The sequence below is a fragment of the Chiloscyllium punctatum genome, chromosome 26 (genome assembly GCF_047496795.1).
Source record: "Chiloscyllium punctatum isolate Juve2018m chromosome 26, sChiPun1.3, whole genome shotgun sequence".
Classification (NCBI taxonomy): domain Eukaryota; kingdom Metazoa; phylum Chordata; class Chondrichthyes; order Orectolobiformes; family Hemiscylliidae; genus Chiloscyllium; species Chiloscyllium punctatum.
Window position 1 is genome coordinate 36,982,268 of NC_092764.1, and position 14,243 is coordinate 36,996,510.

A 14,243-nucleotide genomic window follows, 5' to 3' on the forward strand; every position below is an offset into this window, starting at 1 on the left:
TATATTTGGAAAATAATGGCTTATCAGTGATAGGCAACATGGTTTTGTGGGGGGTAGATCATGCCTTACCAACTTAATAGAGTTCTTTGAGGAAGTGACCAAGTTGATAGATGAAGGAAGGGCTGTAGATGTCATATACATGGATTTTAGTAAGGTGTTTGATAAGGTTCCCCATGGTAAACTACTGAAGAAAATGAAGTCACATGGTATGCAGGGTGTTCTAGCTAAGTGGATAAAGAATTGGTTGGGCAACAGGAGACAGAGTAGTAGTAGTTGAAGGGGGTTTCTCAAAATGGAGAAAGGTGACCTGTGGTGTTCCACAGGGATCAGTGCTGGGGCCACTGTTGTTTGTAATATGCATAAATGATTGGCAAGACGGCATTGTTGGTCTGATCAGTAAGTTTGTAGAAGACACGAAGATTGGTGGAGTAGCAGAAAACATAGGGGACAGTCAAAGAATACAGGAGAACATAGACTGGAGGTTGGGCAGAGAAGTGGCAGATGGTGTCAATCCAGGCAAATGTGAGGAGATGCATTTTGAGAAGTCTAATTCTCAAGTGCACTATACTGTAAACAGAAGTACCTTGGGAAAAGTTGATGAGCAGAGAGATCTGGGAGTTCAGGTCCATTGTAACCCGAAGGTGGCTGCACAGGTGGATAGTGGTCAAGAAGGCATATGGTACGCTTGCCTTCATCAGACAGGGTGGTCATGGTGGCACATCATGTTAAAATTGTATAAGACTTTGATTTGGCCGTATTTAGAATACGGTGTACAGTTCTGCTCGCCACATTACCAAAAGGATGTGGATGCTTTGAAGAGGGTGCAGAGAAGGTTTACTAGTGTGTTGCCTGGTATGGAAGGTGCTAGCTATGAAGAGAGGTTGAGTAGGTTAGGATTGCTTTCATTAGAAAAAAAGGAGATGATGATTTGGGGGGGGGAGGAACCTGATTGAGGTCTACAAAATCATGAAGGGTATAGATACGGTAGATAGAGATAAGCTTTTTCCCAGGGTGAGGGATTCAATAATGAAAGATCATGTATTCAAGGTGAGAGGAAAAAAGTTTAAGGAGGATATACGCGGCAAGTACTTTACACAGAGGGTGGTAGGTGCCTGAAACACATTGCCAGCAGAGGTAGTAGAGGCAGGCACTGTAGATTCATTTAAGGTGCGTCTGGACAGATACATGAGAAGGTGGGGAGCATAGGGATACAGATGCTTAGGAATTGGGCAATAGGTTTAGACAGTAGATTTGGATCGGCTCAGGCTTGGAGGGCCAAAGGGCCTGTTCCTGGGCTGTAAACTTTCTTTGCTCTTTGTTTAATATTGAAGTTTGTGATATTACGATCTCTATTTCAGGTTGATTAAAAATTATCTATAAATTCTACTAATTAAAGCTCTAATCCCATTATAAACTCCCCTTTAAACACACACATGCAGAAAAAAAACAACATTGGTGTTATAGGTGGAGGGAAAGATAAGGCAGTTCAGTCATTCCTGTTCACAGGATTGCTGGGATTCTTGCACTGGTCAGAATTCTGCTTCTCCATCTGACTTCTCCAGAGGCTTTCACTGGTTTGCAAGTGGCATAGGGTGACCAGTTCACTCCAGGTCTCTGATTTATCAATTAACAGTCTGGGCTTTCAACATCTGAAAGAAAGATGGAATGGTTTCCTTCTGGCTTAAAGTGGCTTTTAATGTAGGGGACAGAGAGATCTCCAGGTACCTAATAACCTCTCTGTATCTTGCTCAATGCCCCAAGCTTTCAGCTACCTGAGAACCAATCACACAGTTGCTGTTTATAAACCAATCAGCTACTTGTACCAAATACCAAAGCTCCACTAGTACACAGCCTCATGGCTCAAGTTCATCTGCAACTACACTTTAATCCCTGTTTGAACACCAGCAACATAAACAGTGCTTACTGTGATCTTTAGGTTACTTGCTTTCAAGCATGCAGCAATTCTCCAACCATTTTTGGTGCATAAAACTATTATTTTCTCATTTTATTCCACAATTAAAATTACAGAAAAGACACTGTCTTTATACTATCATGTGGTTTAGATTAGATTAGATTACTTACAGTGTGGAAACAGGCCCTTGGGCCCAACAAGTCCACACCGCCCCGCCGAAGTGCAACCCACCCATACCCCTACATCTACCCCTTACCTAACGCTATGGACAATTTAGCATGGCCAGTTCACCTGCCCTGCACATCTTTGGACTGTGGGAGGAAACCGGAGCACCCGGAGGAAACCCACGCAGACACGGGGAGAATGTGCAAACTCCACACAGTCAGTCGCCTGAGGCGGGAATTGAACCTGGGTCTCTGGTGCTGTGAGGCAGCAGTGGCTCCTTAAATAGTTTAGGTTTTTGTAGGCATCCAATTTTTTCCTCAATTCCATTTATGAAAATGAAAAACAACTCTCCTTTTTGTCTGGCTTTATTTTGTTTGATCTTGTGATCCACAACCCATCCAAAATTTAATATTGCATAAATGTTTGCTCTAAATTGCATATTCTGCTTGTCTGCACATGTTTCGCCTTGTGTTCTTGATATATATTTTTCCCCAAGATTCACAGTCTGTCAATACCTCCCAGCTGTAATATAGTCAGAAAACTGAGGCTTTCTTCCGATTCTCAAGTTCAAAAGATTAAAACAGCATTTCACAATGACACCTGAAAAATACTACTTCAAATGGTTATCCAATCCAAGCAACATGTGTTTACTCCAATTGTTTCCCATGCTACATTCCATGTGGGCTATTAACTAGAACAGGGATTTCAGAAAAAACAACTAGATTTATCTTATGTGGTCATTCCCAACTCAAAGGGTCTCTAAATTACTTGCTTCAAGAGACCACACAGATGTGGAAAGATGTAGAAGAAAGAAACATATCCAATAAATTATATGCAAAAGACAAATATGTTGGTTATCATGGTTAAAAGCAAAATTATTACTTTCATTAATGCTAAAATAGGACCAGTGTTGCATTTATATTGTTAATTTCAATGTCTGAACAATGATACAGCTTAGATTTTCTTTTACTTAAACAATCTTACCCCTCCAAATCGGAAGAGTTACATCATCTGCCACTTCCTCGAGGTAGTTGAAATCAAAGGTAACATTTGGATTCTGCAACAAAAATGCATTTGAGATACATATAGTAAGGGTTATTAGTGATTATGCAGTAAACATAAGCCTCTCAGTTTCAAAGGAAACCAGTGTGTTCTTAACATACAGTCCTCTGCGCTTTACTGAAAACATCATACTCAAGGTTCAACAAGTAAGGGAATGAAAGATAGGCACACAGTCAGACAGTAAATAAAGCTATTTCAATTATGTAGTACAACAGCACTTCTTTCTGAAGTATTATAATGGGAGCTATGATTCGAAATAAAGATTGATATGGAACAAGAGCAAAATACATTTGGAAAACAGAAGTAAGCAGAAAATGCTAGAGAACAGTCAGGTCAGGAAGAATATATACAGAGAAACTGCTAACATTTTTTTTGATGTGAAGGTGCCGGTGTTGGACTGGGGTGGACAAAGTTAAAAATCACACAACACCAGGTTATAGTCCAACAGGTTTATTTGGAAACACCAGCTTTTGAAGTGCTGCTTCTTCCTCAGTTCAACCACCTTCGAAAGCTAGTGTTTCCAAATGAACCTGTTGGACTACAATCCGGTGTCGTGTGATTTTTAACTGAGTTACAGTAGGTACTGTTTACAAGGCACAAGTCAGGAGTGTGATGGAACACTCCCCACTTGCAGAGATGAGTGCAGCTCCAATCACATTCAAGAAACCTGACACCAGCCAGGACAAAGGAGTTGGCTTGACAGGCACCACATCCACAAGTATCCACTCCCTCCAGCACAGACACTCTAGCTGCAGTGTGTACCATCTACAAAATGAACTGCAGAAACTGACCAAAGCTCCTCAGACAGCATCCTTCAAATTCATAATGCTACCATTAAGACAGACAAGGATAGCAGATACATGGGAACACCACCACCTAAAGGATCCCCTTCAAGTCATTCATCATCCTGACCTTGAAACATATCAATGTTCCTTCACTGTTGTTCAGTCAAAACCCTGGAACTCATTCACTCAGACCATTGTGGATCGACCTACAATAAGTGGACTGCAGTTCAAGGAGGCAGCTCATCACCAGCTTCTCAAGGATAACTATATTGTCAAAGACAATAAATGCTGGCTGATCTAGTGATGGCTACGTCTCAAAAGGAGTGTTTGAAAAAAAAATCTCCAGAAATTGACTTGGCAAAACAGAGAGATGTGAATGAGAGAAGTTGAGACTGATTTTTGCTTCTCAACAGCCACTCTATTGTTCCCCAATTCCAATCAAATGGACTCGTTCTTTGGCCTCTTAGGACATTAATGACCTATACAATACTGGAGAAAAGTAAACTACCATTTCCCACCATTTTACTCCTTCCTTATTTTCCTTGACATTCCTAGCGAGAAAGCAAGGACTGCAGATGCTGGAGATCAGAGTCGGGAGTGTGGTGCTGGAAATGCACAGCAAGTCAGGAATTCCTAATGAAGGGCTTATGCCCGAAACATCGATCTGCATGCTCCTCGGATGCTGCCTGACCTGCTGTGCTTTTCTAGCAACACACTCTCGACTCTGACATTCCTAGCTAAAAGGTAGTCAAGTTTCCAGCCCTACATTTCTTTGCACTAGGTCGGCGTTATGGTCATTTAATATTCCATGCCATCATTTGTACCTGCAATTCACAAACTTCATTTAATCAATCTTTGTGGATTTATTTACAAATGCTCCAAACTAATTTTAGATAGCTTTGCATCTCGCTGGCTGTCACCTTTGATATGTGAATTATTTTTTACTCCAGTACTATTTGCCTCTTTATGTATCTTCATTCTCCTCTCCAAAATTAAATTCAGTGTTCAAACCCTCTGTCAAATCAATATAAATCCAACCCATGCCTCTCATCAAGAGATAGCAGACTGCAATCTCCAGTTTACACTTACTTTAGTCATATCCTTGCTGCTAACAACAGAAGTCATAGCAGAACATGGAGTTCTTTCACCCATTTTGAGTGGAAACTCATGACTGGAGATCAACATGTTCCTGGGCATTATTATTATCAATGTTTGAGAGATAACCACATTCTATGTCATAGTATATCATTTCGAACACCCTACAAGCATTTCCTTTACCAATTACAGTTTCATCCTCCTTTTAAAAGAGACTCATATTTTTATTCCCCAAATGAAAATAGAAGTTGAAAGAAGTGAATAGAAATATTTTAATAGAAATTTCAACCAAATTCAAAAGCAGCACTGAAATGGCAACATTCAGAAAAACTGCATTTTGAAACAACTGAAACAATACTTTTGTTGAGACAGTATTACGCGATTTGAAGCAAGGCAGCTGTTATCACTAAGAACTAAATGTTAAATGGTAGGCAGATTTTGCTCCAAGTTCTGCAACTTGTTTCACGACAATTACCTTGAATTTCAGCAAACTGCTCCATTCACCTTTCTCTTCTTTGAACAGTATTATAACAGGCTCTTCATTTTTAATTACACATGAGCTCTTTTCCTTTAAAATCCTGCCTTTAAGTTCCAAGTTTGCCAAATATAATTTGGTACCAACACAGGCGCTGCAATTGAATGCAAAGCATCAGATAAAAATCAAAGATAATGATTGTCTTTTTAAGCGATTCACACGCTCATTGACTTTACCTGAATACTACTCTGCAATGACCAAATTTACATGAATGTTCTGTAAAATTCCGCAACTTGACATTTAGCATAAGACGGTCTTCCTTCTGATGCCACTTGATCTCCGGGTGAAAGCTGCAGGATTATATGATCAATGATAATTTAAAGTACAAAATCAATTTCAAAATCTACAATTTTGTTTGAGTTATGAAATTATATTGCACAACTAGGTTGGAGATTTCGAATACTTAATTATCAACATGGCTAACCTTTTAGGATTCATTGTTAATTGATTCTGTCTGTCTTCGGGAAGATTGATAATGCCTGCAATTAAAAATTAGCATAGTCAAAATACAAAATAACAGTTTCTTCCTTTTCCCAATAACTAAACCAACAGATATAGCTAAAACATCTTATAGAACTATGATTTTCTTTTAAGGAGGAGGATGGAGACAGCTGATACTTCAGTACTATAAATCAAGGAAACTGCTTTGTCCTGGACAGTGTTGAGCTTCTTGGAGTTGTTGGAGCTGGACTAATACAAAGCTTAAAAATGTGTTGCTGGAAAAGTGCAGCAGGTCAGGCAGCATCCAAGGAGAAGGAGAATCGATGTTTCGGGCATAAGCCCTTCTTCAGGAATGAGGAGGGTGTGCCAAGCAGGCTAAGATAAAAGGTAGGGAGGAGGGACTTGGGTGAGGGGCGTTGGGAATGCGTTAGGTGGAAGGAAGTTAAGGTGAGGGTGATAGGCTGGAGAGGGGGTGGGGGCAGGGGCGGGGAGGTCGGGAAGAAGATTGCAGGTCAAGAAGGCAGTGCTGAGTCTGAGGGCTGGGACTGAGAAAAGGTGGGGGAAGGGGAAATGAGGAAGCTGGAGAAATCTGCATTCATCCCGTGGCTGGAGGGTCCCTAGGCGGAAGAGGAGTTGCTCTTCCTCCAGGCGTCATGTTGCCATGGTCTGGCGATGGAGGAGGCCAAGGACCTTCATGTCCTTGGCGGAGTGGGAGGGGGAGTTAAAGTGTTCAGCCACGGGGCGGTTGGGTTGGTTTGTGCGGGTGTCCCAGAGGTGTTCTCTGAAAGGTTCCGCAAGTAGGCGGCCTGTCTCCCCAATGTGTAGGAGGCCACATCGCCTGTAGCGGATGCAGTAAATGATGTGTGTGGAGGTGCAGGTGAATTTCTGATGGATATTGAAGGATCCCTTGGGGCCTTGGAGGGAAGTGAGGGGGAAGGTGTGGGCGCAAGTTTTGCATTTTTTGCGGTTGCAGGGGAAGGTGCCGGGAGTGGAAGTTGGGTTGGTGGGGGGTGTGGATCGGACAAGGGAGTCGCGGAGGGAGTGGTCTTTCCGTAACGCTGATAGGGGTGGGGAGGGAAATATATCCTTGGTGGTGGGGTCATTTCCGCCACCTCCAAACGGACCCTCCCACTCCACCAAGGACATGAAGGTCCTTGGCCTCCTCCATCGTCAGACCATGGCAACACGACACCTGGAGGAAGAGCGCCTCATCTTCCGCCTAGGAACCGTCCAGCCACAGGGATGAATGCGGATTTCTTCAGCTTCCTCATTTCCCCTCCCCCCACCTTTTCTCAGTCCCAGCCCTCAGACTCAGCACTGCCTTCTTGACCTGCAATCTTCTTCCCGACTTCTCTGCCCCCACCCCCTCTCTGGCCTATCACCCTCACCTTAACCTCCCCCCACCTATCGCATTCCCAATGCCCCTCCCCCCAAGTCCCTCCTCCCTACCTTTTATCTTAGCCTGCTTGGCACACCCTCCTCATTCCTGAAGAAGGGCTAATGCCCGAAACGTCGATTCTCCTTCTCTTTGGATGCTGCCTGACCTGCTGTGCTTTTCCAGCAACACATTGTTAAGCTCTGATCTCCAGCATCTGCAGTCCTCATCTTCTCCTAGCTGCACTAATACAGGCAAGCGTCATACTCCTGACATGCTCTTATAGATAGTGGAAAGCCTTTGGGGGCTTCAGGAAGTGAATTACTCAGTGCACAATTCCTGGCCTCTGATCTGCTCTTGTATTAACAGTATTGATGTGGTTGAACCAATTAAGTTTCCAGTCAACGGTAATCCAAAGATGTTATTATTATAATTTATTCCCTCGAATTAAACTCCTTTACCTATAATGAGACCTGAGTATTGATGAGAACTGATGAACAAGTATCACTTGTTTGCACTGTTCACAGCACCTTGCATCACGTAACTAGTGATTGAGTAGTAACAGACTACTAGGGCAGTACTTGACCAGGTTAAGTTCAACTTGAGATATTTTCAATACTGTCACTTAGATTCCTCAGTGCTACTTCCAGAAGCTATCATGGCCCACAACCGTTGCTGCATTCAGTGCCTTCAGTCATTCTTGATATCACATGGAGTAAATTGGATTGGTCAACAACTATGCACTATTATATCAGGAACATTAGCAGAAAGGTGAAATGGATCATATGTTTGGTGCTTCTGCCAGAACATGAATGCAAAAGGTGCAATTTGTCTTTTGTACAGATGAGCTGGGGGCACCTCTCATTGAGGATATTCATTCAGTATCTGCTTCTGATTAGTATTTTCTTTTAAGAAGAGGTAGGACTGTAAAGCTTTGAGCTGATTCGTTGATTGTGGAGTTACTTAGCTCTGTCTATTGCATGATCATTCTGCAGTATACATGAAACTGCTTGAAAGTAAAACTGAATAATTATTTTTAGCAATACAAAATAGGCACTTATCACAACTTGCAGGACCTGGAAAGCAGCAAAATAATACACAAAAAGTGTTTGAGGTAAAGCTTTTAAATTTATAGCAAAGACAGAAAATGTCAAACTAGCATCATTAATGCTGTATCGCGCCAAGTAATGTTAGAGCTCAATATTTCATTTTAAAAAAAATCCATGAAAATATTTCAAGTATGCAGAACAATTTTTACTTCATAACAAACTGAAATGCTATAAAATTATCAACCAAAGTAAAACCATACCTGTATTTTCTTCACAACAGGTTGCATCATATTGTGGGCAGTGTAAAGTTTGCAAAATGGCCAGTGAAGATTTCAAATTGTTTGCTACTTTATACAAAGCAGTCTTGCTGGTTTTGTGTACTAACAGGCTAAAAATGGTCAAGAAACACTTCGTTACATTCCTATGTAGATCAGACTATAATCAAAGATTAGATCAAGAAAATACTTTAACACATATTACGATAGTGTAACTAAAAACAGCTGTTTTGCATTTTTTTCCTTGTTTGCAACCTGTACAACACCTCCACACAATTGAACAATATATATATTTTATACATACACACACACACAAACATACATATATATGTATATATACACACTTTTTTTGCAGACACTGTAACATTACAAACCTGTCAATAGTTGAAACAAGTCCACTCAATACATTTAAATTCAGACTCTGTGGTCTTCCACTGAGGTAACACAAAACCTTCAAAACGTTTTCCAAAACCTAACAAAAGACAAATTTGATAAGTATTTGAGCTTTCATCAGCATACTATCTTGTCATATGATCTTAATGTTAACCACTGTTATTCAGTTGAGAGCACATGATGATCCATCAGAAAAGTAGTCTTTTGATTGAGACATTAAACTGAAGTGGAATACAAGGTTGCACAATATAGAATATTGAGAGAGTTCCCCAAATATTCTGGTCAAAATGTATCCCTCAACCAACTCTAACAAAATAGATCATTTGGTTATGCACTTCACTGAATTGTGTGGGATCTTGCTATGCATAGTTGTTGTCACAGACTCTTATATTGCAACAGTCATTAAACTTCAAAAGTACTCCTGTTAGATGTTAAGTTTGAGAAATTGAGAAGGGAATTCTAACATTTCCAATACTTCATTGATTATAAAGCATTTCTGAATGTCCCAAGGACATGAACCAAATTACATTCCCCACTCTTCCTTTCAATCTCTCTCTATTCATCAATAAATTGCTTTTTCAAGGCAGATCCATAGTGGATATTCTAGGAGTAATGCAGCTAGTCATACTGCTTTTCTTTAAACAAAAAGAGAATTTATTTAAACATTATAGTTCAAACATGAACAAAAGCAAACAGAATTGAACTATTTGAAAACCAACCGACTCGATATAGCAACGTAACTGAGTTATTCCAATTCCCATAACATCCTATAAACACACCCCTTGGCAAAAGGTAAATTCAAACTCAAGTTCTTACAGGCAGAATGACACAACTTCCAAATAGATTTCAGAGAGAAAGTCAGTCAGGAACCATCTGCTGAAACTTGGAACCTTTCTGCACTGTAGCAGCTTCTGACCGTTACAACCTAAATAAACTAAAAAGAAACCTGAACTGGGAGAACTAACTATTCGTCTTTCATCGTTAAACCAGGTTCTTGCTTAGATATTTGCGCACCTCTTCCTTTATGATCTCTCTTGAAAGAAACACCAAGGACAAAATAACCTTGTTAAAGGGGCAGCATTGTCACAAGGTTAATTAGAAAAGTACGTTACAGTATTGTAAAAAGTTTGTCTCATGGTGGATAGATTAATTCTGATCATCAAAACAAAGCTATTGGTCCCAAAGGTCAACTGCCAAAAGTGGGTGTTAAAGTCAAAAAAGTTGCTGGAAGATGTTATTAGTACAGCAGGGAAGATCTCTGAAAAAAATGCTGAATGCAGAACTTGAGGGATAGGTGGTTAGGCCTGTGGATTGGAACTGTGAAGTACAAAAGTGGAAAGCAAGAAAACGCAGGGTAAGCTCAGACCAGGGTCTGTGAACTGCGATACTCCAAGAAAGAGATCATGAATTGTTGAAAGGAACCTTCTTAATAGGATGGGTTGTTACATTGTAGCAGTGCAGAAAAAGACGACAAGATAGAGGGTGTAGTTCGACAAGATCAACAAATAAATTGCATACCACCAGCAGTGGTAGGACTGGTAGGTCTTAAAGGCCACAAACAAAATACAAGAAAATTTAATGAAATATGCCAAATAGCAAGAATTACAAAGCCGGAAAGAATCTGCGATGTCCCTCAGAGATACCAGATAAGGGACAACGATGGATATGCATGGAAATGGTGCTTACTTATGGAACATATAATCTAAAGCCAAGCTAGTGGTAGAAGTTATGAAGATGTTCTCGGTTTTGTTAGCAATGAAACCTTGGGAATGCCGGAGAATTGATATTAAAGCTGCAATTTTGAATGGAACACATCTCAAAAGAAAATTATTCCTTCATCTTTCTAAAAAGAGAGGAAAATACAATGGGAACACCTTGGGAGTTAAATAAAAAGTATATTTGGCCAAAATTATGCATCGAGGGTTTGGTGCTTCTAAGTAACTTAATCCTATTTAAACTGGGTTGCCTCTGATTAAAAGCAAACCGTGCCAACTTTTATTGACACCAGCAGGGAGAAATTTACAGGCAATGTTATGATGCCCTCAGAAGATTTTTTCGTGACATTATCATTAATGGGCTTAACTTCAATATTAGAAGTGGTGGGAAGGCAAGTACTAACGATGACACAAGGAGTCTACACTAAGATATAGACAGGTCAGGCAAGTGAACAAAATCCTGGCAGATGGAATATAAGATGATAAAAATGTGAAGTTCTACAAGAAGAATGGAAGAACTATTATTACCTAAATGGAGGAAGACTACAGAAAGCTACAGCAGAGAGATTTAGGGGTCATGAAACACAAAACACTAACATCCAAGTTCAGCAGGTAATAATGTAGGCAAAGGGAATGAAGTATAAAAATAGGGAGACCTTGCTAATATACAAGCCATTAAAACTAAATGCAGGCTAGTCGTGGAATACTGTGAATAACTTTGGTCCCCTTATCTAAGGTGAGATGTAATGTAATTGAGGGCAGTGCAGAGAAGCTCATTAGACTGATTCCAGATGCAGAGGATTTCTTATGCCATGTATGGCAGAAATGAGAGGACATTTTTTCTGTTGGAGGGTAGTAAATCTCTGGAATGCTTTACTGCAGAACTGATGAGGCTGAGTCATTAAGTATATTCAAGCCTGAGATAGACAGATTTCATTCAGCGAATCAAGGGTTTTGGGAAACCATGAGATAGGAAATTGGTGTTGAGCCTATTGGGTTAGCCATGATCTCACTGAATGACAGTGCAGACTTGATGGGGCTGATCGGCCCACTTCTGTTCCTACATGTCAATTTTTCTTCATTATTAACATGTCTCATCAATGCAACCATTCGTGTAAACTGCTTCTGTACTTTCTCCAATTCATTCACATCCTTCCTAAAAGGTGATGCCTAGAACTCTACACAATACTCCAGATGAGGTCTGACTAGTAATGCGATATAAATTTCTCTTGTACTCTCTGCCCTATGAGGCCTAAAATACAATAAGCTTTAATAACTGTTCTTTTCCTATCCTGCCACTTTTGATGACTTACACACACATACACTCAGCTTGTTCTGCTCGTGCACATTTTTTAGAATAGTACCTTTTGTTTCTTACTGATTCTCCATGTTCTCTCTATCAAAGTGTCTCACCTCACACTTTGCACTGCACTTCATTTGTCACCTATCTATCCACCCACTTATCAATGTCATTTTGAAGTTCTAAACTGTCCTCCTCACAGGTTACAATGCACCCAGGTTTTTAGTGCTTGCAAATTTTGAAACTATCCCTGTACATAAAGCTCTAGATCATTATTGATTCCTGTGGAACAGCACTAAAAATACTCCCCCAGCCTAGAAAATACCCATTAACCACTACTGTTTCCTTTCCCTCAGCCAAATTTTGCATCTGTGTTGCTACTGTCCCTTTTGTTCCATGAGCTCCAACTTTTCTCAGTCTACTGTTTAGCATTGTATTGAACACCTTATGGGATGTTCACAGACACATCAAAAGCCTTGCCTTCATCAACACTCTCTGCAACCTCTTCAAAGCTTCCTCCAAGTTTGTTAGAAGTGATTTTTTTTTCCTACTAATCAATGCTGACTGTCTTGAATTAACCAATATTTTTTCATGGAACTATTAATTCGATCCTAAATGACTGTTTTTACAAATTTCCTCAATTAAACTGACTGTAATTGCTGGACTTATGTTTACAACCTTTTTTGAATAGTGGCGTAACGTCTGCAATTCTCCATTCCTCCAACACCATCTCAGAATCCTGGGATGATTGAAAGATTCTCAGCATTTCATCAAATTTCCACTCTCACTTCCATGCAGAGGGTGGTGCATGTATAGAATGATCAGAACTGCCAGAGGAAGTAGTGGTGTTTGGTACAATTACAACATTTAAAAGGCATCTGGATGGGTAAATGAATAGGAAGGTTTGAGAGGGATACAGACCAAATGCTGGCAAACAGGAACTAATTTATTTAGGATATTTGGTTGGCACGGGTGAGTTGGACCAAATTGTCTGCTTCCATGATGTACTTCTCTATGACTCTATGATTCTAATATCCTTGCATATAACCAGATTTGGTGCATTATCATCTTTTAAGTATTGACAGCTTATCTAATACCTCCCCATTGTCAATTTCAAACCTTTCTAGTAACAGAGTTTCTTTCGCTGTCACTATAGACTGGGCAGCATCTGGCTAATAGGTAATGATAGAAGCAGAGTATTTATTTGCTCCCCCTGTCCATGCCTCCGGTCATCATATGGAAATCCTCTTTTCTGGTACAGAATTGACCTGATCCTCCTTTCACCATCCTTTTACTAGTTATGTGCCTCTGCAAGACTTTTGGATTTCCCTGGATGTTAGATATCGGTCTTTTTAGAGAACCCCCTTTGTTTTCTTATTTGCTTTTCCCCCTCTCTTCTGTATTCAGCTTGATTCTTAACTGTATTTTCTCTTTGACACCTGTCACAAAGACATTATTTTTCTATAATTTCTATTTGTCCTGTCCTCCAGGGAAGTCTGGACTTGTTTGCCCTACCTCGTCTGAGCCATCTCTGCTTTGAAGTTAGCCCATTGCTCACTGTTTTTCCCACATTTGTGGTTTCAGTCTATCTGGCCCATCTCAGTTCTTGCCATATTGTTACTCCCTGCCACTTGATTAATCTTACTTTAGATTGCTCATTACCAACTTCCACCATCATTCTAACCTAACCATTGTTACCTAAATGCTACCTCAAGATAACTTGGCAAAGACCACTCAACACACCAGCAGCATCATTAGTGGACCGCTGGTTCGCATCTATGATTCTCTAAACTTTGAGCTTCAAATCACCCCAAGATAAAGTTACTGCAGAGACAAGCAAGGATGTGATTCCTCACGAGGAGGAAATAAGTCATATTTGGCCAATCATGAACCGCTTACGAGACTTTATTTGAGAAAAAGATTGGTAGCATGTAAGATGGACTTTAGTATGTACACTGTCCTAAATATTATGACTAAAAGAGAAAGAAATTGTCCTGTTAACCTGTCTAATAAGAAAAATACTGCATTCAGAGATTATACAAGAGACGAAACAAAAGAGGCTTTATGAGAATAAAGATATTCAACTAAAATTCTTATTCACAGTATTTTTGACTCTCCAAAGTACCTTTCTTATTAGCAAA

The 14,243-nt window shown here is 40.1% G+C and overlaps 1 protein-coding gene across 1 annotated transcript in view; it reads right to left on the reverse strand.

Annotated features, from left to right (window-relative positions):
* The window catches only part of tdrd12 (tudor domain containing 12), a 150,645-nt gene that overhangs the window by 8,032 nt on the left and 128,370 nt on the right, over positions 1-14,243 (reverse strand). Inside the window, exons 36-41 of the mRNA XM_072547812.1 lie at positions 9,069-9,166; positions 8,680-8,807; positions 5,979-6,033; positions 5,731-5,844; positions 5,495-5,648; positions 3,062-3,134 (exon numbers count right to left, since the gene is read on the reverse strand). Coding sequence (XP_072403913.1) covers positions 3,062-3,134; positions 5,495-5,648; positions 5,731-5,844; positions 5,979-6,033; positions 8,680-8,807; positions 9,069-9,166 — 622 coding nt within the window. The remainder of the gene's footprint in view (positions 1-3,061; positions 3,135-5,494; positions 5,649-5,730; positions 5,845-5,978; positions 6,034-8,679; positions 8,808-9,068; positions 9,167-14,243) is intronic.